This window comes from Myotis yumanensis, unplaced genomic scaffold (genome assembly GCF_028538775.1).
Source record: "Myotis yumanensis isolate MYYU_CA2020_CCGP unplaced genomic scaffold, mMyoYum1.0.hap1 SCAF_9, whole genome shotgun sequence".
NCBI classification, from domain to species: Eukaryota; Metazoa; Chordata; class Mammalia; order Chiroptera; family Vespertilionidae; genus Myotis; species Myotis yumanensis.
Genome location: NW_027223760.1, coordinates 83,590,595 through 83,617,633, shown reverse-complemented (window position 1 = coordinate 83,617,633; position 27,039 = coordinate 83,590,595). Strand labels below are relative to the sequence as shown.

General features: G+C 60.4%; 1 protein-coding gene across 12 annotated transcripts in view; it reads right to left on the bottom strand.

The window, feature by feature from the left end:
* Positions 1–27,039, bottom strand: part of GRB10 (growth factor receptor bound protein 10) — a 93,747-nt gene that overhangs the window by 12,622 nt on the left and 54,086 nt on the right. For 10 of the 12 annotated variants that reach the window (XM_070424827.1, XM_070424830.1, XM_070424832.1 and 7 more), the window contains 8 exons: positions 19,049–19,268; positions 16,349–16,432; positions 14,111–14,351; positions 4,389–4,545; positions 3,761–3,876; positions 2,868–2,936; positions 1,514–1,651; positions 324–434 (listed from right to left, as the gene is read on the bottom strand). In XM_070424827.1, coding sequence (XP_070280928.1) covers positions 324–434; positions 1,514–1,651; positions 2,868–2,936; positions 3,761–3,876; positions 4,389–4,545; positions 14,111–14,351; positions 16,349–16,432; positions 19,049–19,268 — 1,136 coding nt within the window. The remainder of the gene's footprint in view (positions 1–323; positions 435–1,513; positions 1,652–2,867; positions 2,937–3,760; positions 3,877–4,388; positions 4,546–14,110; positions 14,352–16,348; positions 16,433–19,048; positions 19,269–27,039) is intronic. The other 2 variants (XM_070424833.1, XM_070424839.1) reach the window with 1 other exon arrangement.

Here is a 27,039-nt window from a genome sequence, read left to right as displayed (position 1 = left end):
GGAAGACGTGGTGAGTGTCCCAGAGCCAATCAGAAGCCCGCCTCGGGCTCAGGCAGACTGGAGCTGCACTCACACACACAGATTGGCTGGGCTCCCCACAGGGGCCCCTCTGAACCACCACGCCCTCCCCGGGGCCTCTGCGCTCCCCCAGGACGGACACATCCTCACACACAGGAAATCTCTTTACACGGATGAATCGATCCAGTGTGAAAGCATGTTACTGGTTTTAGAAAAAAGCAGCAAGCCAGGGAGAATGCACAGTTTGAATTCCAAAGCGGCCAGCGGGGCCCACGCTGGCTGCAGGGCCACGGGGACGGAGGTACCTTCAGGCAGAAGCCGAACTCCGTGGGGGTGTGGTACTGCTTCTTGCCGGAGATCACAGAGAAGACGCTGCAGTCGTCCAGGTCCGCCAGCAGCTGCAAGTGCCTGGGCTCCTGAGAGGGAGGAGGCAGCGGCAGCGTTTAGCCAGGACTGGACTGGCTGCTCCTGTCCTGGCCGACAGAGGGCAGGCTGCGCGCCTCCCGCAGACAGAGACATTCCACAGGGCACAGCCACGTGGAAGAGAACCGCTGAGTGAAAACCCAAGTCGCCCTGCCCCCACCAGAAGCCCCTCCCATTCCTAGACAGAAGACGGCAGAACAGACCTGGCACCCTGCCAAGTCAGAGCCCAGAACCAAGTGTCCGAAGTGCAGAGGGGGGACTCTGAGCCTGAGGTCAGCACAGGCTCCGAGGCAGGTCCCATGCCACCTCCCTGTGTGGGCAGCTCCCACAGCTCACCCCCCCCCATCCTCTGCCTCCAGCTCCAGCACACAGGTCCCCAGGCTCAGCGTCTCCAGGGCGGTGAGTGAGCCAGGCGCCAGAGCTAGGCGCTGGGAAAGTGACCTGCCCCGTCTCCATCAGAGGAAAGACACTCCTCGCAGAGGAAGGAGCCCCGCCACCCATGCCCCTTCTCTCTGGCCTCTGCCCGCCCCCAGCTCCCCCTCCCGGCCGACACCCCTGGAGCAGCAGGAAACCAGGCTGATGCTCAGCACCCTCACCAGGGGTCCAAGCCTCGCCTCCCTCTTCCTCCAGACAAGAGCAGAGACCTCAGCTCTTAAGAGGTAAATGCCCGGCCGAGGCCACTGGGCCCGGCTCCCACCGCTGGGTGGACATGGACACGAGGAGGTGCAAAGACCCACAGGGACCCGACCGAGGGAAGCTATGAGGCCACAGCTCGCTCTGGAAGCCGGCAGCTGCCTGCACCTCTCCCGCCCTCTTCCCAGTGGGGATACATGCAAAACGGCATTTATTCCCTAAAACATCTGTAACCGCATGAGTCCCCTCGGCCTCAGGATGGAGCGAGTCCTCAGCCTCCAGCTGGCTGGGGCCCGAGGGGAGGGGTGCAGCCTGCAGGTTCTAGGTCTGTGTAATCACCCACTGTCTCAGCCGGAGCCCAGGTAGCCAGGAGCTCCCAGGGGCCCGGGGAGCATGCAGAGGGAGGCCCCGCCACCTGCACCCGGCGTGGGAAGCTCACCTTAGAGGAGCCCTTGGTGGAGCAGTAGAGGCCGGACCTGCGCAGGCACAGGTACATCTTCTTCCAGGACTTGCGGCCCAGCTCCTTCACGTGCAGGAACCCTTGGATCTCGGGGCAGCTGCTGGTGTTCAGGAAGTTCTGTGAAGGGCAGGTGTGGGAGTCAGGGGCTCAGACACGGTCACAGATGCGCGACCGGCTTCCCCGACGCTGCCATTTTCTGAGTGAGTGACCAAGTGACTGTCTAGGGGTCAAGGGGGATTTTCAAACGATCAGCTTCCTTTTCCGTCTCCACCGCTCTGTCTGACTGGTGCTGAGGGGCCAGAATTCGCGTTCGAGTGGACCCTGCGATGCAGACCAGGCACAGGCCCCGAGTCCCTGTGACAGCAGAGCCGCCCGTGTCCTCACCTCCACGACGCCCGACCAAAAGCCGCCCCACCAGCGCAGGCGAGGAAGTGCCCTGCCTTCCCTCCCTGGGAGCCCCGTGTCCATCTGCACACCAGCTCTCCCAGGACACCTGGGGGACAGCCAGTGCCCAGCGGACTCCTCCCCTGGGAGAGGCCCAGAGCCTCTGGGGGTGAGGCCGGGAAGGACTGGACTGAGAGGGCACACGTGGACAGTTTGGATGCACCTGGGCCCACCCTCCGGGAGCCACTTCAGATCAGGCGCTTAGAGCAGCCATCAGCCTCGTGGCCAGGGCTGTGCGTGGGCCACGACTAATAAACGCTGCTGGGGCCGGAGGGCCTGGACAGGGCTCCCAGGGATCCAAGGCTCCTCTCGGGGGCAGAAATGCCTGGTGACCAACCAGCAGAAAAAGAGGGCTAGGGGCTGGATCCTGCCGGCCCACTCCCATGGCTCCTCTTACACTAGGTGGAGGCGCAGCATGGCCGCCTGCACGCACGGCTCACTGTCATTTACAGCTGCACATGCACTGAGGGCAGCGGTGTGTTCCCTCTTCCGTTCCCGCCTTCCCTGGAGCAGCACGAGCCTCCTGAGGCCAGTGCTCCCCCCACCGCAGGGGTGCGGAGGCCCCGGTTTCTAGGCCCAGACTTGACCAATCGGACGAGCGTGCCATGGGCTCTGTGATGAGCTGAGAGCCCCTGGCCCTCCATCCTGCCCTAGCCCCCTCCCCCTTCTGAGCCACGGCAAGTCTGTCCTGCCCACAGGGCTCTCCTCGTTCTGGAGGAGCCGGCCTCTGGCGGATTCCCGCGTCAGCATGAATTTCTCGTTTCTCTAAACTCCATTAGGAGCTGAGCTGATCCATGATTAAGAATGGAATCGCTCCAAGTTTTTGCGAGGCCGTGGCAGCTCCAGGGAGGACTCCGGTCTGGGACCCTGAGGCCCGTCGGCCCAGTACCTGCAGGAGCTGGTTCTGACCACCGTTGGACTGCTGGCACCAGGTGACCATCTGATCCGGGAAGAAGTTCTGCAGAAGCGGGAAAACAGATGCCACAGGTCAGTCTGGGGAGGGGAAGACCATGCTCACAGGTGTGCGGGGCGGCCACCCCCACAGCGGTCACATCCGCCCGCACTGTGCACGCCCTCCTGTCCCGTGGACGTGGGAGTTCCTGCTGCTCTGCGCCTGCCGGGCTGCACGTGAACGTGCGCTCACGGCTCAGTGGCACCGAGGCAGAGGGCTGCCACGGTCCCAACTCGTGACTTGAGTCACGGCACGAGCCACACCACTCCGGACGCTCGGAGGTGAGTGGTCACGCGCCGTCTGTTTGGGGTGCACCATCTCTCACTTCTGCATGCAGAGCAATGAAGCCATCAGAGCGAGCGGGCCCAGCCTCCTGCCCGGGTCCCCCTCTGCCTCAGGACCGTGCAGAAGCGCACTGCGCAGGCCCAAGGCCTGTCCTGGTGTTTCACCAGACAAGCACCCCCCGCCCCAAACCCCTCAAAACCAGGAAAGCCAAGACACAGCGGGAGACTAGTCAACACGCCTGGATGGTCACTGCTCTGCTTGTCCTTCCACAGAGGACCACCAGGTGAGTAAGCTCTCACTCTGCTGAGTCTCAGGCCGACCTGCTGCAAGGCCGGAGCCTGCGGGCCTACCCCCTCCCCGTGGAGAAGGCAGAGTCCCGCCGGGCGGAGCGTGAGCATGAGTGAAGGTGCTTCGCTACACCGCGACCCCAAGGCCCACTGCCCGCCGCCCTGAGTCCCGGGTACACTCCGCTCTGCTCCTATGAAATCCAAGTGCTGATGGCAGGACCCCGAGTTCCACCCCCAAGCTGAGGAGACAGGACTCACGGTGGGATTTTTGAAGAACTCGTATTTGCCATAATTCTTCCTGAATAGAAACTTGCTTTCGCCGGCCATGGTGCTGTCCACCTGGGCCACCAGCTCATGGTCTTCCAAGCAGCGCTCTGGGAGGAAAAGCGTTGCGTGTGAGAAGGGAGCGGACACACAGGACCTTAAAGGCAGCTTTACACACAGCCACGCCATCTGGCCGGCTCTCCTGCCACGGACATGGCAAGTGAGCGAAGAGGTGGAACGGAGCTCCATGCACATCTCCCTCGAACGCTCTGCCGAGCGCGGGAGGTGGCGAGACATGGACAGGAGGCTTCCTCTCCGTGCGGCGCTGACACCAAGGGAGGAAGACAGTCACACCCTCCCGGCCAAGGCTGTGCCTCAAGTCAGAGCTGAGCACTGGCCACCAGAGCTGGAGCCACGCACAGACCGCAGAGCACGGCCCTGGGTGCGGGGGGGGGGGGGGGGGCAGGGGGGGCAGGGGGCAGAGGAGCGCCCCCCTGGTCTGAGGCCCTTGGTCCCTACACCCAGGAGAGGGCTGGGAGGGAGGAAGGGAACTCTTGGGGAGATAGAGAAGAGGCGGAGGCCACGGTGGTGGCTGCACGCGGAGCGCGGGCGCTGCCCCTACCGATCCCCAGGTGGGGGTGGAACTCCACCAGGGTCCAGCTGTTGTCGTCCACGCAGTGGCTGCGGTACACCAGCAGCTGGCACAGGTCCCGGGACTTCATGTCCACTGGAATCTCCACCACCTTGCAGGTCCCGTCCTCACCGAAGATTTTAACATCCTGCAACAGACGGGGCGCTCACAGGTGAGCAGCTGCAGGGAGTGGCTGGTCTGTCTGATCTCCACTTTTAAAACTTGTATTATCCAAACTTCTGACAAAGGAAAGCTAACGCCACGTAGCGTGTCCCTGGCTCTCGGAGCCCGTTTCAGGCGCTGCAGCCACTGGGGGTGGGGGGGTGGGGGGGGCCCACAGGGCATTTCACCTGTTTCCGAAGAGACCGAGCAGGCCATCTAAAAAAGCTAGTTCTGTTTTTAAATGAGTTACGGAAAAGTAAACTTAAAAGGTGGGCTTATTAAGAAATAAAAACGGAACAAAATAAAACAGAAAAAGTAAGGCCCGAGGTGCTCCAACATATGTATCACTGTCCCCCCAGCAGCTGGTCTGTAGAGCGTCGCCCGTCCCCCGTCCACCACCTCCCACTGCCACCCCTGCCCCGACGGCCAGGAGCCCAGCAGGGCACGCTCCACGCGCCCAGGACACTCAGGACAGGCCCTCGGCCAGGCCTGAGGGACCCAGGGCTTCCCCACGTGCTGTCTCAGGAAGCAGGACGTGTGTCAGGGAGTCGGCGGCTTGGGGTGAGGCCCTTCACAGTGCGGCCAACTGCAGAATCCCTGCCTCCTGTGGCTCCACTGCCCTCGCTGTCCGGGGCCCAGCACACCCGCCCCCACCTTCTCCCGTCTCGTGTCCACTAAGGCTTAGGGAGAAGCTGAGAAGGATGAATTTGAGTTCACTGAAATGTGAAATACTAAAGAGACGTGTGCAGTGAAAGCACAGTCACAAACGCTGTGGCCCCGTTTTCCGGGTCCTGTCCAAAGCCCTTCAAATGGAGGGCCCCCCGGCAACGGGAGGCTGAGGGAGCCTGGGGGGCTGTGAAATACACTCTGTCCAGCAACACACCCTCAGCCTTGCGGGGAGTGCGAGATGCTGAAACAAATCTCACCCCAACAGCCTGGAAAAAGCAGGCAGAGGAACAAGATGGCATTTTAATACTTGCTGCCTCTTGAAAGGGAGTCTGTCCCCGGCCTCTCCCACCCTCCTGTGGGCTGGGCCCCCTCCCCGCGGACCCACCAATCCTGGCTGTGGGGAGCGGTGGGCAGGCTGTCTCCAGGCAGACAGGGTGCTGCCCAGGCTCCGGGGCTGAGTCCTCTAGGTGGTAAATCAAGCCACCTGGGCAGCCAATCAGGTCCCTCCCTGGGCCTCTGTGCCCGCCCCCTGGCTCCCACTCCATGGAGGCTGCAGCTGCCTGCAGAGTGGAGGTGGCCACTCCAGGGGAACCACTGAGCTCAGACCAAAAGGCCAGGGAGTCCCTGCGCCTGTCCCGGGCGCGCAGAGCGTGTGCGCTGGATCCTGCCCTTGGCCAAGTCTCTTAGAAATCGGCGTCCCTGCGCCTTGTGCCCCCGTGGCGGCGTCAGGCCCTGACACGCTGGCCACAGCTCTGCTCCGTCACCCTCCTCCTGTCTCCCTGACCAAGAGCGCACGTTGGTGTGTATTTCTACTAGAGGCCTCTGGCAGGAGAGTGCTGATGGCGATCAAGTCCCACTGTCCCCACCCGCCCACAGCTCCCGGCCTGAAGGAGTTAAGCTCACTCAGCCCTGAGCTCCCAGAGCGGGGAGGCTGTGGCCGGGACCACCCTCCAGGTGGGCGGGTCCCACCTCTCAGCCGCCCCCCATCTCAGAAACCCCGGGGGGAGGGGGCTAGAGCAGGGCTGTGGAGCCTGCTTTCAACTCACATTAATTTTTAAAGAAATTCACCCATCTTTTTCCAGAATTTACATTTCACTCAACGGAAGTTATGCTTTTATAAAACACATTAAATATTCAAATACAGCTGACACGATGGACTCTATAAAAATAAAATTTAAATAAAGAAAATACCTCTTTGGTCTCTATATAAAAACTTTTCTTAAAACTGCCTTTACATAAAAGAAGAACAAATTTAAAAATGTGAACAAAGCCTTATAATTCCTCATCATATAATAATAACAATGATAATAATAATATGCTAACTGTATTACAGACCACAGCTTCCATGCACAGCACCTTTTCAACTACAAAACCAGCGTGTTCCTAATTGTCCTTCTTCCCTAACTTCCTAAGAGAATCATCTATGGTTACAATAAACGTTATTTTCTCTCGAAATTCAAATAATGCTGAAGTGTGTTCACCTAGGAGTCCATTTATCACTTTTCCTGCCCAAACTGGCCCTGGGGCTTTTTAAACCGCCCCCTCCCCCGTCCGACACACACACATGCACACGCACACACACGCACACACACTCTCCTCCAGCTCTCTCCTGGCCTCCTGCTGTGCCAGGCCACCCAAGGTCTATATATAGTCTGGGTATTAAAAGCTGAGACGTGCTTTGTCACAGGGCCATGTCCACCGATTCCCAGGGCAGGCCAGGCTGGGGACCGCCTGGGGGCAGGGGAGCGGGCCTGCTGCCGTCCTGTGGCCGAGACAGACAAAGGGACGCATGGTCCAGCCACAAGACCTGGAACCCACGCTGCCCACCCTGCCCCTGACGCAGGGCACGTCCGCATACCCAGCAGGCCTGTTGACAGAAACCTAGAAAGCCGCTGCACGTACCAGCAACTTCAAAGTGGGCATGGGGTTGGAGTTATAGAGACAGTATTTCTAATAAACACACACACACAAAGGGAAGTGCTACCGGTACGGCCCGCCACGGGCCACCACGCCTTTGAAAGCCAGAAGTTCCAGAGGGAGCACTGTGCGCCCAGCCACAGGGGGCTCATTGTGGAAGCAACTAGAGTGTTCCAGGCTTTGGTGCCCCAGCCTGGCCGAGGGCCGCTGGGAGCAGGCTGCGCCCCAGTGAGGCCTGCGCAGGGCGGCCCAGCAAGGCTCTCGGGCAGACCCAGGCCTCTGCCTGCCACAGCTCAGCGGGCTGGGAGCAGGTCTCGACTTGGGCAGTTTCCCAGGGGATGACCTGTCCAGGGACAGAGACCCGGGTGACCTTAGGGTGGGGAAGACGCGGAGGGAAGACTCCCAGTGCCAGCGCGGCTCAGCGACCTCAGGCAGGTGACTGGCTACCTGGGCCCCACTTTCCCCCATGCCCTGGGGCTGCTGGGAGAGCCAGCAACGTTGGGAAGCACAAAGCTCAACAGGTGGGACCTGCGGAGGCTCCATGCTCAGCCTGGCCGAGGGACCCCGCCGCGCTGTGCCTCAGTCTCCTTGTCTGTAAAATGGGAAGCTGTGAGTAACACTGGCTCATGACGTCAGCCTGGCCTGGCTGAGAGCCACTGCTTTCTGCGCCCTGGGGTGCACTCGAATGCAACTGGGGATACAGACGTGGGAACAAGGCAGGCAGAGAGGCCCCGGGACCCCGGCAGCCGCTCGGCTCCGAGCTGCTGACTCTGAACTGGTTTGCAATTCTGAGAACATCAGTTTCTTGCCCGTAAGATGGAGCGGCAGCAGGTCAGCCGGAAAAGTGGACGGGAACCCTGGCCTTCCCCATGCGGTCACCAAGTGGCCAATGGCCTTTCAGAATAAAACCCTGATGTTAAATGGGGCACGTGCTGTCACAGCAGAGCCTCTCTTCAGAGTCAGGCGGGGGTGGGCGAATGCTTCCCGGCTCCCGCCTCCTGCTGGGCCCAGGCGACGCAGGTCCACCCTGCCTGGGGCTCTGGTGCTGCTTTTCAGACACTCCTCATACAGACTGGGAAGCAGAAGCGCACACGTGTGCCAATGGAAAGGCAGGGGCTTGGTAACAATCAGTGCTGAAGGCCCATGATCTCCACAGGCCCACACTACATTTTGGGGAGCCTGGTTTTTTGTCTCGGGGTCCCCAACGGGTGGACTCCCGCTTCAGGCCCGACACACCGAGCCTGCTGACCTCGGGCCTCCGGGCTCTGGCCCAGGTCACCTGGTGAACACAGAAACGGGGCTCTTAGCTCCTCGCACCAAGCACCACCCGTCCCCATGCGGGATGGACAGCTCTGGACGCAGAGCCGCCCTGTGCGCGGAGGGAGCCCAGGAGAGGCCCTGGGTTCTACTGCGCAGACACCAAAGAGTGGGAGCTCCAGGCCAGCTCTCAGCTCTTCACTTCCATCACCTCCAAGTGAGGGTGTGAGCTGGGCCCCTCAGTCACTCGGAGCCTCTTGTAAAAATAGGGGGCTAGATGCTTATGGAAGAGCCAACCTGGGTCCCAGCAGCCGGAGGGGACCGGGAGGGGGGTCAGCGGGGGAAGCAGGCTGACTGCCATGGGGCGGGGGCAGCTGAGGGAACTGGAGGAGCGTCAGCTGCGCCTGGCAGGTGGGGGAGGGGCGGCTGGGACGGCCAGGCCACGCCAGGGCCCAGCGCTCCCTGCAGGCAGCTGTTGCTGCCCCCCAGATGAGGTAAGGAAATCTGGGAGGCAGAATGGCTCGTCCGGTCCAGGAAACGAACCGGGGGGGCCAGGCTCTGAACCCAGGGCGCTGGGCTGCTGGCCCCTTCCTGCCAGCAAGATGTTCAGCACGGGACTCCCCCTGCCAAGAGGGACTCCAGCTTCCCAGGACACACCAGGCGGTTCCTTCTGGGGTGCCCTGGAGGCCCCAAACGGGCAGGCCTAGCACGTGCGGAGGAAAGTAAGCTTACGTCAGACCAGAGCAGGACCAGGGTGAGGCTAGTCAGTTCGGTGAGAAAATGTAGTTCTGCTGCTGTTGCCAGTCCTGCTCTCCGTCAGCCCTGCTGCTGCGAGCCGCAAGGCCTGTCCCGGGAGCTGACCGCGTGGCTCTGATCACAACCACCATCCGGCCCGCCTCCCCGCCTCCGACTGACTCTAAGAGAACCGTCTGCCTCACAGCCTCCTCATCGCAAGGTCTCAGTGGGAACAGAAAATACGGAGGCTTTGCAAGTCCCTCCTGAAAAAGCTAAAGCTCTAAAAATAACCTGCACAACCGTTCCTGGAAGTCAGCCAGGACTTCAGAGTCCCTGGGCACAGCCCCGGAGGAATGGCGCTCACCACCAGGGCGGCGACAGGGCCCCGCACGGAGGCCGCTGGCCTCTGCCTGCTCCGTCCCCACCAGGTGGGCTTGCTTGCAAGAACCAATTTTGATCTGTTCATGTGTATCTTTTCAGCTTTTCTAGAATGGATGTGTACGGCCTGCTACTGTGACAAAGCAGTTTTTATAAAGGTGTTCTACAGAAAACCAGAATAAGGGATCTTGAAAACCTCCCTGGGGGCCTGAGGGGAGGAGCAGACCCCCCCACCCACCGCCCTGGAGCTGAGTGCAGGGTGCGGCCGCCCTCCAGGCCTCAGCTTGCTCACAGGGGCACAAGTGCCACCCCAGCGAGTCTGCAAGGAACTCCCAAGGGCTCCTAGCGGGGTCCCTGCCAAGCACAGGCAATGCCCTCTAAACTCGGGGTCCCCACCACACGATCGGGGTCCCAGCCCACAGACCTGCCCGGTGGCACATGCGGCAGGGGTGGCAGCAAGGGCGCCACGTGGGCGTGGGCCTGTCTGCCAGGCGAGGCTGTGCTCACATCCCCTACGAGTGATAAAGTGCGAAGTGGACGTGCGTTTGGCTCACTGGGCCCTGCTGGTTGGCTCAGCTCGCAGCTGTTGCCCGTCGGGCAGGTCTCTGGGTGGGGCTGTCACAGCTGCTGCTGAGAACTTGTCCGTGACCAGCCCCTGAAGGAGGGGGACAGGCCTGCAGAGTCCCCAGGGCTGGAGCTGGGGCTCTGGGTGCCGCCGTGCCGCCGCCTGGGCTCCCCAAGCCAGGGCTTCTCCCAGGAGGAGAGGAGAGGCAGGGACCCACAGGGCCACCCAGAAATGGCCAAGGAAAAGAAATCGTCTTTGTTGAACTAACTTCCTCAGAGAGTTGGTAACTAAACGTTCCATTTGCATATTGTAATCTTAAAAGCCAACAAAAATGGTTTATATTCTTTCTCTAGAAAATCGTCCAGGGAAGCCACATGACTGGCTGTAGTGGCCAAAAAATAGAGGAGGATTTGAGTGTGACCCTCCCTCCAAATTCCAGAGGAGAGGAGTGGGGGCGGAGACAGGAGTCCGTGCTGCAGCTGCAGCAGCTGCTCCCAGCAGGCCACGTGTGCAGGCCAGCAGCCTGGAGGTGTGGAGGGAGGCCTGGGGCCCGGGGAGGGCTGGGCGGAGAGAAGAGGGGAACGATGGGGAGCGAGGGGCCCCTGGGAGGGGATACAGCACACACTGTCTGAGTCATCCCCTGGCCCTCGGACGCCGGGCCCCTCCAGGGGTGGGGCCTTGGGGGGGTGAGGAAGTGGCAGCTGTCCCCCCATCACTCACAGAAAACAGGCAGCAAGGGGAAGGCAGGAAAGGGAGCCAGTAGGGGGGCGGGGGGGCGAGGAAAGAGGATTTTATGTTCTAAAACGACAGGGACATGCTGGTGAGTCTCGGGCTGACCCTGGCTCTGGGACGGCCATCATGGCCATTCCGGGACACAGCTGCTCCTGTCCTGCGGGAGCCCGAGCCCTGCTCTCCGGGATCCTGGCAGACACAACCCTGCGACTCTGCCGAGAGTCCAAATGTGGGAAGAGCAGGCGCACAGCTCCCCTGCTCAGGGCCCCCGGGTCCACCAACACGCGGGTTAGGCTTCAGTGAAGCCCTGGTTCTAATGGATTCTGACCTCGAAGGCACCAGAAAAGGCAGGGTGGGCACACTTTGCAGGGGCTAAGAAGAGAGAGCTGGGTGCGTTGGCATGAGGGCTGGGGGGGGGCGGGGCACTGAGGAAGGAGGGGTCTGGCTCCAGGACGGGCCATGGAGGGGGGGAGGGGGGGGGGGTGAGGCAGGCACATCGTCTCCACACCGGCACTCGCTGGGAAATAACCTGTACTTGGCAACCGAGGGTAGTTTTTCTCGCCAAAGATGGTCTGATGTCGAGGCCCATTCATTAAATCTTCAAGCCTCAGGAGACCCAGTTTTGCTCGTTAGCAAATGCCTGTCAAAGCCCTACGCAAGGCAATTAATTCACTTCCAGAAAATTAATTTTTAAAATTAAGCGAAGAGAGAAGAGCTGATTTGGAGCGAAGACAATATTTATGCCCTATTAATAATGGGGTTAAAATATGTGACTAATTGTGTTTACAAAACAAACGGGAAAACTCGCTGCAGCAAGTCCCCGTGCGGCTGCGCGAGGACCTTCACTGGCTGGAAGGCCGGCCCGGCCACGTGGTCCGGAGCAGTCCTGAGCGTGCACCGCTCGCCCGACTTCAGAAATCGGGGCTTCCTGTGCGTTCCTCTCCAGCCCCTCCGTGGCCCTCCTCCCCTCCTGTCCCCCAGGCAGCTGGCCCACTCACGCGTGTCCCCTGCTTCCTCTGAAGGTGACTGGCCCTGCCCTCGAGCACCAAGACCCGACTCTACCCCCTGCTGGCTCACCCACATACACACGCCCGTTTCCCTCTCCGCCGCGTCATGTCTATGGGGCGCTGGCCCCCGCCCGTGTGTGGGACAGGCCTCCGTGCGGAGGGGACCCCGGTTCCAGATCTGGAGCCCGGCTGCCCAGGGCCTCTGCCTCCTGCCCGGATCTCAGGCACAAGAAGTGCACTTCCTCCCCCTGCAGCCAATAGGGCCTCCAGTTTCCTGCAGCCAAAGGCAGCTGAGAGCACATGACGCAGAGCCCTGCCCTGCCCCGGGAGGAAGCCCAAACAGCGCATCTCTCTCCGAGCGAGACAGGCCCCTGGCATCGCACGGGCCTGCAGGCTGCGCCCAGGAGAGGGTGACCAGGCTGCTTCCTCGTGCTTGGTGTGCAGAGGCAGGACATCGAGGTCCCCTGCCCCTCAGGCGTGTGGCACAGAAGGAGCCCAACCTCCTTGCCCACCGCAGTCCCAGGCTGGGCAGGAACCCGCGGCCGCCTGCCCACCACGACCCACAGTGCCAACGCCACCCGCTTTGCACAAGATCAGGTCAGAGCCCGCGGAGGAAGAGCACCCGCCCCTCCGAGAACACAACCTGCAGCTCGCTCCATGCCTGCGGGTCTCCAGGGCCCGGAGGAATCTGTGTGACAGAAACACAGACACCAACACCATGTTCTCATGGGCAGCTAGCGCCAACCCAAGAAAAGCAGCAGGCGGAACTCCTGGGTTTCCTGATTCTCCTTCGAGTTGGACAGTCCGTGGGGGTGGAGGCCAGGGGCTTGCCAGCCGCGGCGAGAGCCAGATGATACTTTCACGGCCTTATTTTAGTGTGAGTAACTTTCGTAAACAGCCCCAGTGACCAATCCACAGACAGCTTGTCTAGACCCTTATTTGAAGCAGAAGGTCACCGGGGAGGCAGACGTCCCGAATGGGCTGCAGGCATGTGACAAAGGGCTGAGGCCTGGCAGCTCGGCTCCAGACGGGCCTGACCTCACTAGCTCAGTGCTGATGGGGGACAACGCGGCCCGCTCTGGAGGCGTGAGGTCAGAACGGGGGCAGAGCTCAGCACTGGGAGCACCAGGAGAAACGCCTTCCTGACAGCGCGCCCGCCCCTGCCTCGCACGGGACGGGAGGGTTTTCAGAGAACAGGGACTGTGGGACATCTCCCTTCACGGCAAACGTGGAAAAATACCGAGAGTAGAAGGGAACGGTTCTAGCAGAAAAGGCAAAGGAACTTCTGAAACACTTTTGCTGAAAAGAAAGAACATCAGGGCCCAGTTAAAATCAGAGGCTCTGGAGCCTGAGGTCAGCGTGCACCCCAAATCTCACACTCACACTGGGCCCCATCAGCGCCCCCATTCATACTGGGTCCCATCTAAGTTCCACCAACTTAGGGCTGGGCCTCAGTTTCCCTGCTACAGAGAGAGAACACTTACACCTACCTCTTAGGTTGTTTTGGGAAATAGACATATAAGCAAATAAAAAGTAAGCCACTGAGAGCAGTGCCTGGCACACAGAGAGCCCTCGGTGGGCGTCAGAAGCGCCGTGGTCATGGCGGTTATGTTATACTTACTCCTCCAACCCCCCAACACACACAAACAGGACATCCCTGGGCCTCCCTCTGAGCCTGGGACCCACCCTGGCCCAGGCCCTGCCAACCAGAAGGGACGGAGCCGCCGGCCCATCCCTGACGAGCTGATTACTGGTGCCTTGACCTTGGGCGTGTGACTGACACTCTGTGCCTCAGCTTCCCTCCCCGCCCCCGGAGATGGCGCACAACTCCCACGGCACCGCCTCCTTTAGTGGAGAAACTACTGGTTCAAGAAGTGAAACTCCTTCCCCGAGCAGATCACATTCAGCTCGGGACTGTAACGTGGACGCCGTCCTGCTCACTGCCGGGCAGGGGCCCGAGAGAGCCCAGCCCCGAACCCCTCGTCTACCCCCCATGACTGGGTCACACATAATGTGGTGGTGAAATGGTTCAGAAAACTAACATTCATTCTTCAGAAGCAAACTGCTGTGACTCTAGAAATCACTTTTATGAGACCCCTAGCACATACAGCTACACCGCTGACTTAATAACTGAAGTTTTGGTCAATAAGTTAAGAAGTCGTACAAGGCAACAAGTGTAACTGCCAGAGGAAAAGAACTCAGAGAGATCTGTCTCTCCCCTCTTCCCGCAGGAAGAAGCCCGTGTGCCTGCCCACGGCCAGCAGCCTGCGCTCAGCCCGGGGCCCACTCACCGTCTTCGCCGGGGGCTGGGGCTGGCTTGGAGGCGGCAGGAAGCCGGAGCCGGAGCCCGAGCCGGAGCCGGAGCCGGAGCCGGAGCCCGAGCCGGAGCCCGAGCCGGAGCCGGAGCCGGAGCCGGAGCCGGAGCCTGCCGCGCGCGCAGAGGAGCTCTCCCTTTTGCCGAGCTCTGGGAAAGGGTTGGGAATGGCCGGCAGCGACGAGGCTTTCAGCTGCTGGTCTTCCTCCTGCAGGCGCCTGGGAGGAGAGATGGCCACTGGTTAAAAGCTGCCGCCGACACGGCCCGGCAGCCCCACGCAAGACACAGGGCACTCGGACAGGCCGTAAATACGGGGTGGCCACAACAGGACTATTCACAACAGTCAAAGGCAGAAGCAACCCGCGTGTCCATCGACGCATGAATGGATGGCAAAATGGGGTCCGTCCATGAAAAGGGGGTAGCATTCAGCCTTGAAAAGGGACGACATTCTGACACACGCTCTGACATGGATGAGCCTTGAGGACGCTTCGCTGACTGAGAGAAGCCAGTCACAGAAAGACAGTCCTGTACGAGCTCACTCCTCGGCAAACGCAGAGACACAGAGTGGAAAGTGGGTGCTGGGGCCCGGGGAGGCCAGATGGGGCGTTCGTGTTGAATGGGGACAGTTTTAATTTTGCAAGATGGCCAAGTTCTGGAGATTGGTTGAATGACAATGTGAAGATATGTAACACTGGAACTGTGCCCTTAAAAATGGTCCAGATGGTCAAGCTTATGGCATGTGTATTTTGCCACAATTAAACACTTTGAAAAAACTACCATCTCAGACTCACAGGGGAAAGGCTCCCCGACCCAGGCGGGAAGCGCTGCGCACACGCCCGTCGCAGACGGTGCCTTCGGCACTTCCCTTCCAGGAAGACCTGCCATGCGGAGAGGTTTTGTGAATAAGGGCATTTTCACGAGCATAACAACTGCTTTCCGATGACCTTGAATGAGCACTTCTCTGACCCAATACAAATATTCCAAGAGACTTCCTGCACCCTCATCTCAAAGCTTAGTTACACAAAGAGGCCGCTGAAACTGAACTAATTGGAAAGCAATGCTGCACGTGGCCGTCCACCCTGAAGCACAGAAGCCCGGGCCGGTGCCCTCCCAGGAATGCCCTGCTGCACCCACTCGCACCACCGAGAGCCACTTCCTAATCGCACTGCACCGCCCTCTCCTTGGCGTCTCTCCAGAGCTCCCTCCTCCCGGGAACACAAGCCTCACTTGTCATACAACCAAGCAAAACATACACAGATGATGAATCAGATGTAATTAGGAAAACAGCAGAAAAACCAGGTTCAAAGTGAAAGCAAGAACAGTGCAAAGTGCCCTGTGTTTCCTCGCCCCAGGGATCCTGCGGGCAGCGGCGGCCCACAGGCACCGGGCTCTGCTGGGAGGGAGGGAGCCCGCTCCCTGTCCAGGCGCTGCCCTGCGGGGGCCGCCTGGTCCCTGTCCCCGCTGGGCATTCCCGTCCTTCTCTGCACAGACCCCAAGGGGAACCGCTCCTGCAGACTGTCTTCCCATCACTCCCTCGCTCATTTTACAATCTGGCTACACGAATGGTCCATTAGCTTTCTTGGGGGGGGATGGGGAGGGGGCGGTGCGCCAGGACAGAAACAGACACGGGGACCCTCGCACAGGTTCCCCGGGTCCTGCAGGCCCGGGCGGCCGTGCCACGTGGCCCTGGCAGGGATGCCCACGTCCACCGTGCGTGCTGCCACAGCACAAGGGAGCCCGGCGCCTGGAAGACGTGACAGCCGCCACCCTGACACCCCGCCAGCGGGTTCGTTTGCCTGCTGACAAGTCTCCCTCTCCCTGTGACAGCTTCTGCCTGGGCGGACGTCTAGCTGTCATGAGTGTCCCTGGCCCGGACACGCCCACCTTCAGTGCCTTCCTGCCCAGACCTGGAACCAGGGGCCCAACAATGTGACTTGGTTTTGACTCCTAGTCGGAGATGCTGGCGTTCTAACGCTCCAGTTGTTCACAAAACCTCCTCTTTAGTAGGCTTTCCTGAGCATTTAAAAAGTCCTATGTGTTTTAAGGCAGTAAAAATACTGTGTGTGAGATTTTAAAGATGGATTTATGTGGCCATTCATCTGTGCAAACCCACAGCACGTCCACCACCAGGAGGGACCCTAACGGGTAAGAGGGACTTTGGGTGATGATGACGTGTTAAGGCAGATTCATCGATTATAACAAATATTAACAATACCTCTGGTGGGGATGTTGACGATGGGGGAGGGGAGTGTACAGGAAATCTCTGTATCTTCCTCTGAATTTTGCTAGGAACCTAAAACTGAATTTAAAAATAAAATCTTAAAAAACAAACAAACAAACAAAACATTATCCTCAATGAAAAAGGCTGGATACATAAGGTCCCATGTTACAGGGTTCCACTGAGTGGAACGTCCAGAACAGATGAACCCACAGCAAGGCTGTTGAGGGGCGGTGGCCGGGGCTGTGAGCGCGGACGGGCGCGCTGACGGGGGAGGGCTTCCTGAGGACGGAAGTGTCCTGCAGCCAGAGCGAGGTCACTGCGCACGCTGGGCGTGCACTGAGTGTCCCTCAACTGTGAGCTTCCAAGTGCGTCCTTTTATGTGATGTGCGTTTCGCCTCCATCAATGGTGTCTGAGAGTTGACTTCACAGCAGTTCACAAATACTGTCCACAGCTAAGCTAAGGGACATCACAACGGCTGAGAGACCCAGGGTGGGGGGTGCAGGGAGGACAGCCCTCCCCCGCTGCAGGAGGCCCGTGGGGACCAAGCAGACAAGCAGGGGGCCGCGGGGACGGAGCAGACACCGGGGTGAGGTGTCCTGGAGATGGAGCGGACACTCAGGGGGCGGGGCGTGAAGACCAAGCAGACAAACCGGGGGGCCGTGGGGAAGGAGCAGACACTGGGGGTGGGGGGTGCAGGGAGATGGAGCAGACACTCGGGGACGGGGAGGGCGGGGAGACAGAGCAGACAGGCGGGGTCCCACACGCGCCCTCTGCTCCACCGCAGCCCACTCCTCCCTCAGGCCGGTGGCCTGGCCCTGGTGGGGAAGCCCTCTACTCCTCCACAATCCTGGTGACAACGCCCTGGAGTCGGCGAGGACCCTGACCTGGGCCGGGGACCCAGCACGATGCTCGCTGCGTCTCCGCCGCTCAGGGCCCTGGGCCTGGGCTTGCATCCGGGCTCCCCACGCGCCGAGGGCCGAGTCACACCCCGGGCCTGGTTTCCTCACCTGGACTCTGAGGGCCACCCCGCCACTCGCCTCACAGACCCGTGGAGACCTACACCCCTGGGAAACGGGGACCCCACACTACACACCGGAAGTGACCTGCACGCACAGGACCGGAATCGCAGGGCATGCACAGGAAGCACAGAGCACGCAAAGCAGCGGCAAGCACCAGAAGTGGGGGCATGCACAGGAAGCACAGGTGTGCACAGGAAATGCTCGACACTGTGCTGGAAGCGCACACACACGCACACACACACACACATGCACACACAAGCACACACGCCCTCGCACACGCATGCACACACACGCTCTCACACACGCATGCACGCACAAGCACACGCACATTCAAACACGCATGCACACATGCGCACGCGCACTCATACGCATACACACACGCACACTCACACATGCACGAAATGGGGGGGCACGTAGAGGAAATGCAGGGCACACACAGGAAGCACAGGTGTGCACAGGAAGTGCTTGGCACTGTGCTGGAAGCACTCGCACACGCACACACACGTGCACACACACATGCACACATGTACACACGCACACACGCACGAAAGGGGGGCACGTACAGGAAATGCAGGGCATGCACAGGAAGCACAGGCACCCCTGGGAGCGCAGGGGACGCACAGGAGGCTCTGGCACGCACAGGAAGTGTCCGGCAGCATACCGGAAGCAGGCAGCCAAGGCGGGGGCACGGACAGGAAGCGCTGGGCACGCACAGAAGTGCTCGGTACTGAACCAAAGCCCATGCAGGAAGAGGGAGGCGCCTGCAGGAAGTGCAGGGCACGCGCAGGAAGCGCGCAGCTGGCCCTCTCACAGAAGGAAGGTTTGGGATCTTATACCTGTTACCCCACCTTTGCAGTGTGCAACACGGTGCTGCTGACGCGGGCCCCGCCGCACACCGCGTCCCTAGGACGCGCACATCATGCAGGCTGGGCCCGGTGCCCGTGGCTGCCCTCCCCCGCCGGCAGCCACCACCCCCGCTGCTGCTGTGCCGGCCTATTTGAGGTTCCGCCCAGAAGTGGACTCATGCAGGGTCTGCCTGGGTGGAGGCTCATTCACTAGCACCCTGTCCCTGCTGCCTGTCCAAGGACGGTGCGAAGGGAAATGCGGTGTGACCTACAGGGGGACAGTGTCCACCTGAGAGGAAGGGAATCCTGCCAGCGGGGAGCAGCTCCACTGCCGAGAGCTCTCCCCCTTCCTGGACTCACCCAGGTCAGAGACCTACCGTCCTCTGCAAGGAACTCTCCTCCGGCCCCTCCCTCCAGCCCCGTCTTCCCACAGAGGCTCCTCCACTCACTCCCTGGGGGTTCGTCACATGTCTGAGGTGGTGCCATTCTGGCAGGCGCTGGGGCGATGCCACGGCCCCCGGTCCTGGACCCTGCTCTGGGCAGTGAGGCCTGGATACCTCCATTGACTGCCCGGCCACTTCATTCTTTCCAGAGCATTCTCCTCTGACGGCTTCCCTGACATCCTCCCACCTGGCCCCGTGCCCGGCTCAATATGTCATCTAAGCTGAACCAGGTACCAAGCCCTGCCCAGTGCAGTCACGCTACACGGGGAAGAGGCTTGTATCTGCCCGTGGGTCCCCCGAGGCCACCCCGTCACCCCATCACCACGTAACCAGCAGAGAGCAGCAGCTCTGCCCCCACGCGATCCCCGCGAGGCCCGGGCTCCCACCTGACAGCCAGGATGTGCATGGGCTGGGAACGCTGCACCTTCTGCTGCGCAGACGCCTGCGGCTCCGCGGGCCTTGCTCCTGCAGGTGGCGGCTGGCCACGGGTGTGCTGGCCGTTCTGGCGCAGGGGCACCGTCTCGGACTGCATGTTACTAGATGGGCACAGACTCTCCAAAGATGTATTCATATCATTCACCAGACCTTCGAGGTCAATATCATTCTCTGGGCATTAAAAAGGCAAAGTGGAAAAGAAACGTTAGTAGCAGTGAGGGGTCATACCCAATGTGCACCTTAGCGACCAGGTTCCAAAGCATTGACAACTATCATCTGAGGACACAGCAGAAAAACAGAGAAGCATACATTTCAGTGAGGATGGATGCCTATGACATTTATTCATACTGATGGATATTCCAGGGGCAGTTCAATAATTATAGCCCAACTTCATTCCCACCTGCCTGTCCAGGAGACACCCTTTATCGGCTCAGCGCACATGCCCATTGGGGCCATTGGGGTGGGTGGGCCACCCTCAGCCATAGTTGCCCAGCATGTCCCCATGACCCTGGCCTCTGGGCCCACCACCCTGGTCCAGCTGGAAGGATCACAGGTGGACACGGAGCCCTGAGTAGGCCAGTCAGGATCCCCCTTCCCTGAAAACCAAGCAGGCAGACGGACGGGGCAACACCCAACAATGACCCTAGCCCTGGCCCAGGAGAGCCCTGGCAGACAGGCTCAGTGTGTGGCCGGGCACCTCCAGCTGCCCTCCTCTGCCCTCGCCATGGCCTGAGAGCCAGAGGAGGTCTTCACGGGAGGGAGCCTGTGGCCGCCGCAGGGAGAGAAGCAAGGACGGCACACAGAGCTCCTTTAAGAACGAGAGAAAACGCCAGACAGAGATGTGCACGTGGAGACTCGGGTGCATTTTACGCTTCATCTTGGCTAGAACACGAACCAAGACACGGTCAAAGGCACGGGTTCTAGGCAGTGCTGCCCAGGCCGCCCCGAGGTGGGCGGGCCTCCCCCATCAGCGGAAGGCCTTCAGAGAAAAGGCTGATGTCCCCTCGGCAAGAGGGGATTCTGCCTCAGACTCCCTGCAGCTCCGGCCTGGCTGTCCAGGCTGCCGGCCCATCCTACAGCGTTTGGGTGTGCAACTCCCCAACCACGTGAGCCAATTCCTTAAATACCATGTGTATGTGGCACGTGTGTGTTGTAAACGCACACCCCGTGGGTTTCGTGGGTTCTGTCTCTCCCGAGAACCTGCTAATCCATGGGGAGGCCGGGGACCCAGAGCAGGGAGGGAGCAGGGAGGGAGCTAGGAGCCGGGGTGGGAGTCGGGCTCGGGCAGCTGTGCATGGCCGGGCTGCTTCCTGCTGGGAGCTTTGTCCAACATTCCGACAGCCGTGGAATAATCGTGCTCCGGCCGAGTTAGTTTCGCTCACTGGTAATCCAATACACTGCAATAACACTGACCCCATTTTTCTGTGTTTTCCAGATCTGTCACTTTTTAACAACTCGGTAAATAACAGCTGAGGTGACTCCGCGGCAGCACATGGCTGGTCACGTATTCGGGCTCATTTGTTCCCCTAACGGCCCCATGTGACACCCACTTAACAAACAAGGGGCCCCGAGCTCATGACAGCAAGACCCTCCACCTCCCAGAGGCGCCTGCTCCGCACTGGCGGGTCGGAGAGCAGCGGGGTCACGTGCTGACCCAGCCCTGGCCCAGGGGCCCCTGGTTTCTGTTTTCCCGCTGGGGGTGAACAAAGGCACCTGAGGGGGGGGCGGGGGGGGCGTGAGCGGCGGGTTAGTTATTATCTGCTCCGTCGCGGAGCCCGGCGCACAGCAAACACTCGAGCGCGTTATTTATTAGCCCTCGCCCCTCCGTTCCTCAGCGCGCAATCTGAAGGTGACTATTAACCCGGCGCCCCGGCCGCAGAAAGGCCGGGAGGAACGGAGCAGCCCGTGCGAAGGAGCAGGCCTGGGACTGGAAAACGGGTTTGGCAGCTCCCCGTGGAGCTCCCCAGGTGCGTGCTCAATGAATGAGCTCACAGAACTCTCCAGAACCCTGGCCCTCCCGTCTCCTGCTCCCTGCACAGACCTCTCAGGTGCAAGGGCACAACGAGGCAGGACAAAAGCAAAGGCCGACGCCTGCCCGGGCGGCTTCTGACAGGTCACACACGGCCCCGAGGACAGACAGAGGGACAGGAGGGGACGGAAGCAGACAGCTGGCGGCCTGGCGGTGCAGGGGCTGCTGACGCTGAGCACAGAGGCCCCGAGCACGTGCTGTGAGGAGAGCACGGGGGCCAGAGCTCCGGGCTGCAAGGGGGTGGGAGGTGGGATAGGACCCCAAGTCCGAGTCGGTGAAGCCAGCTTGGGGGTCCAGCATTCCCAGCCCATGAGGGGAGACGCCGGCACTGCTATAGGTCAGGTTATGAGCCGTCAAATATTAATCCCGTGGCCAGATATTAAGAGGACAAAAGTGCTGAATTAATAATTAATAATTACCACAGCATTAATATTTAATGCATCACATGGGAGGACACCACAGTCAGCAGGCAGAGCTCTTGCCGAGTCCTGGGGGCAGGGGTGGGGAGGAGGGGAGGGTAAGTGGGAAAGAGGGGCTGACAGAAACCCAGGACCTTGGAGGGACGGGGCACCCACCCACGGTCCCCTTGCCCCCACAGGCGTGTGCGTGTGTGCGTCCCGAGATGAGCTGTCACACATAAACCCAGGAAGCCCCTCATGGCTGATGGCTGAGCCCCGAGAGCCAGCTGCCAACTGGGGACCAGACGCCTTGTACAGTTATTGAGACCCGGGGCGGGGGGCGGGGCTCCTCTTACGAGGAAAGGTACAAGTTACACTGACGTCCGCAGATCGGGGGTCCAGGAAAGGTCTGGAATGTATGAATCCATCCTAAAGCCCCTCGCGTCCTCCACTCACATTCAGCTGACGAATCGCAGCTGTACGTGAGCTCCGGAACCCAACTCGGTCCCTGCACCCTGACCCCGCCACGAATGGCGTGGTTTCTCTCTCCCAGGCCTCTGCGGCCTCAGGGGGTGGGCACCGCTCACCGTCACCGTCGAGCAACCTCCATATGCACCCGGGGGCACGCCACGCGGCCACGGCGCCCCCGCTCACACACAGGAGAAAGCCCGCGCACACAAAGGCCGCTTCATCACTCTCACCGGCCCGGGGTCGGCAGGAAGCCGGTTCTGGCTGACAGATTTCTCCCAAGAAAAAGCCCCGGTCCCCTCGGGCGGATTCCCACTTGAGTTATTTCCCCGGTGCTTCTGAGCGCCAGGGCTGCGCCCAGCACTCGGGGCGGCCTGTCTCCCATCCTCCCCTCTGCTCCCCTCTCGGCCAAGGTCACTCCCCGGCCGCCCCTCTCTGCTGCGGGCTTCCCAGAGTGCGGGGTGATGCTGACATTGTTCAAAGGAAATATCAAAAAAGTGAGCTGGGCGCCCGAGTGGGGGCGCAGCACAGGTGCTCACAGCGACGCCGGCTCCCCTCCGAGCGGGTCTCCTGGACGACTTTCTCCTTCGGCCCCGCCAGGCCCCGGCCCTGCACCTCGTGGGCGATACGCTCCACATGCAAGCCCACCACGGCGTCGGCTGGCTTCACACGTGCCTGTTCGGCTGCTCGGAGCAAACACAAAACTCTTTAAAGAATCTAAAGTCCCGAGGGTGGGACACACTTTAAAACGCTGTGGGCCCATCAGCGTTGTATATTTTGAGATAAGAGCCTCCTGAGTCCCTAGTTTTATTTGAACTTTGATACAGTCCGAGGGGGACTCAGAGTGGAATCGTCCAAACTGGGGTTTTAAAGAATCGGTTCCAAAGACCGTATTTCTCCACCGTCTTTAAGCTGTTCCCGCTCTAAGATATTCCCAAGGGGCCTTCACTCCTTGCAGACCTTCCACGGGCTCACCCTCCGTGGGCTGGTCCACGGGGGCAGCGAGCCCATGAGGATCGATAATCAATCACCTTTGATTGGGAGAATCAAATAAGCGGGCGTTACGTGAACACTAAGTGTCCCTTCGCTGCAAACCCGACGCCAAAACACTTGCCACGAGAAGGCACCTGGGCAGGAGCGCTGGGGGGGCGGGGGAGGGGGGGGGGCGCGGGAGCGTGGTTTTGTAACTCTGCTTCCCTTCGCACACGTTTCTACGGGCGTACTGACCGCACAAATATAGGTCACACCACACGGCGGTGAGTGGAGTTATTCACAGCTCCCTTCCTTCCTGGAATAGGCCGACCTAAAACGGGCTGCCGACTTTTGTCCCAAATATCTAACTGGGCAGCTCATCTGACCTCAGCTCCCAAGTGCATCCCGCCTCACTGTCCTCAGCACACCGAGGCCGCCGGCTCTCAGAGGGATGGACGGGCAGCGAAAATAGCTCGGGGTTGGCTCATGAGCTATCCTGGGAGAGTGTCTTCCACCGACGGAGCCAGGCAGAGGCCATGCCCAGCCCGGCCGAGGCCGAGGCCCCACCTCACCCTGCTCGCCACCTGCTGCGCCCACAGCCTCGCCCAGTGCCCGCTCTAACTAGACAGCAGTGCCTACACCCCCGGGGCCGCTGCACGCCCTGAGTCTGGCCCCTGGAGAGAGGCTCCCTTGCGTGGTGTGTTCAGGACGCACGGGAGCTGTGCGCCCCGCGGGGACCCCGCCAGCGTCTCTCCCAGGCAGCGGCTCCCGTGTCGTCCCCGCTTCTGTCCCAGGCACACTCTCAGCTGGGAGGCGGGTGAGCGGGCTTGCTTACACAGCTAACCCCCCACGGGTGACAGTGGGAAAGAGCAGACTCCCCCCCGAGGAGAGAGAAATAGATGGCACTTGTGAGGTGGTGAGAAAATAAGAATACATATAAAATCTTCCTCCACGGGACCAGGTCCCTGCACCGGGTAACTTCCTCCTAATATTCGGCCTTCGGCTGTTCCTGAAACCACGCCAGCCATTTTATACACGTGAACGGAGCCTCTTTTGTGACTGGAGCTCGCTCCTCGCCCACACCCGAGTTTATGCACACGAGAGCCCCCAGGAAGCCATGCGAAGGGGGCAGGTGGCTCAGGGCACCGACCACACGACAGCGGAGAGATGGGCTGGGGCTGACATTAATCTCCAGCAGAGGTGCTTTCGTCCACCGTGTCTATGCAGTGAAATTGGTATAAAACCCTCCAAAATGGAGTTCAGCTCTTGCCGGTTTGATTCGGTGGTTTGAGCGTCGCCCCCGGACCGAAGGGTCGCAGGCTTGATTCCCGGGCAAGGCACACGCCTCAGTTGCAGGCTCAATCCCTGGCCCGGGATCGGGCGTGTGCGGGAGGCAAGCAACCGATGTGTCTCCCATGGATGTTTCTCTCTCTCTGTCTCTCCCTCTCCCTTCCACTCTCTCTGTAAAAGTCAATGGAAAAAATATCCCCGGGTGAGGATTAAAAAAATAATAATAAAATGCCTTTGGTTCTTAAAATCAAGGGGTTCAGAGAGCTTCTGGGCTGGGGACAGGGTTTCAGGCTGGGAGCTGGCACCCTCAGAGAGCACACAACTCCATGCCCCCCCCTCGCCCTGCGCGGCCCTCCCCCTGCTGCCCCGACTCCCACCCTTTTCTCACGCCAGAGCTCAAAGAACCGTGGGACACCCAGCCGGTGTGTGGGGGGGAGGGTTGCTGAGCAGGGGAGCCCCCACCCACACGTCTGGGGGGGCAGAGGACTCGGCGCGGGTAAAGAAAGGGGGACTGCTCTGTGCGGCGCTGTACCCGGCGGTTCCCGAACGCATGCGCGAATGCCAAAGCTCTTACAGGTCTCCATCCGCACTCGCACCGCGCGTCCAGCCTGCACAAGTGTTTTCAGCCGGGATCATGTTCGGCCGGCGAGCTATTTTTGTTGACCTCTAAGCAAGTAAAACCTTGTGCAAATATAATTCCACAGTCAACTGAAATGCCTTTCTGGCACACGATTAATCTTCCACGCTCACGAGCCCCCACCGCACGGGCTCCGTGTTTCCCACGTAGAGCTGTTGGGACATAAAGCAGCACACAACTGTGGTGGCTTCGTGTGCCGTGATTACAATCTTTCATCCTGAGACCAAGAAAGTAAGACTGAATTGGGTATTTCTTTCACTGAGCCATTTTTAAAAAGTAAAAATAGGTTTTTACCTATCCCCCGCCTCCATTCCCCCCACAAAAAAATTAAAAGCTAGGATTCAAAGAGATATGTGTAAGCCCAGGTTCACAGTAGCGTGATTCATAATTCATATAGCATAACCGCCAAGGGGTGAAAGCAGCCTACTGTCCACTGAGGGAAGAAGCAAAACATGGCCCGTCCGTGCAACGGAACATTACTCATTCGTTTTTGTTGTTGTTAATCCTCACCCGAGGATATTTTTCCATCGATTTTTAGAAAGAGTGGGAGGGAGAGGGGAGAGAGAGAGGAGCGAGGAGCAGGGAGAAAAAAACACTGATGTGAGAGAGAGGGACACATGGATTGCTTGCCTCCCTCACGTACCCCGACTGGGGCCGAGGATCGAACCTACAACCCAGGCACGTGCCCTGGCGTTCATCCCTTATGCGAGGTATTCGGGTTTATGCTGCCTCGTGCAGGCTCGGCCACCGGTGGAGGCCGGATGGGCAGAACCTATAGAAACACAGTAGGTCTGTGTCGTCTGCGCTCACCGCTTCCCGGAGCAGCCAGGGGCGGAGGCGGGAAGTGGGCAGAGTGCTGGCTGCAGGGCCCCTGGGGAGGGGGCCGCCGTCTCCCCTGCGGACAAATGCCTGGTTCTTACAGCGGGGCTCTGTGGCAGCTCCGGAGACTGCACCCTGGGAGGGAAGGGGGCGTCACAAAGTCCAGGGCAGGTCTCGAGTCAAAGGCAGACGCCCTGGCAGCCAGACAGGTCTACCTGGACCGCAGAGCACACAGCGGAGAGGTGAGATAATAATTAATCGCCCTGGACTTTGCTTCAGTGCGATGAACAGTCTAAATCTGTGCTTTAGGGACTCGAGGATAATCCTATCCAAAGTCAATACATAGGCAGATAAGTCAGGAAGGCGGCCCGTGCCCCTCGGTGCTTCCCGTCCCGGAAATTCAAGCCCCGGCCGTGGGGGCCAGCAACACGAGCAGGAGGAGGACTCGTTTTCCTGCTCTCTGGGGCTTCATCCGGCCGCGTGGTCGCAGGAAGCCCCTGGACACCCCCTCCGCTTCCTCCAGGTCTTTTACGACCCGCGCTCTGCCCCGGCGCCATGCACAGCACAGGCCTTTCCCTTTCCCAGGAGTGATGGCCCCCAGGCCGGGGCCCAGGGCCTGAGTACTGCTGACGTGACACAGTGCAGGTCCCCGTGCAATCTCTGCTCCTGCTCTCAGAGGCAATCAGAGGGAGAAAGAACAGAAACCCACTCTCAGCACGTCGCTCAGAGGGGCAGGGCACTGAGTGCGCCCCAGCCCCTCCCCTGCACAGCCTGTTCTTTCTCAGCCTGCTGACTGCGGGCCCTGGAGCCCCTCGGACACTGCCCGTCGTGTCCACACGTGTCGCTCTGGAAAGTGCTCATCTTCCAGGGGTCCGACCCGGGTCCGCCCAACAGCCCGGGGCCATGGAGGACAGATCTAGGGCACGGCCCCGGGGCCACACGCCTGCACCACGTTCTCCGCCACCACCTCCTAGGAGGCGGTCAGACACCGGGGTGTCTGTGTGACCCCATTCGGTGTGAAACACCCGGGATTCCTTGACTTTAACTCCAGAAACGTGAAACCCGTGCACATAGCCCGTGTTTTCCTGCGTTCAGCAAATAGTCACCGAGCACCAAGGGCGTGGGTGACACGGGTCCAGGCCCTGGGACTATGGACACCCACAAAAGAGACGCCACCCCCGTGTGCCGGGGTCTCGGGCCACAGGCCAAGAGGGGACGGCAGAGCCGAAAATGAAGACGTGGGGAGGCTCTGAATCGGCTCCCACCACATCTGGAAAAATCATTCCCGGCTCAGCGGCCACTCCTGGGAGACTGCCTGCAGGAAGGAGG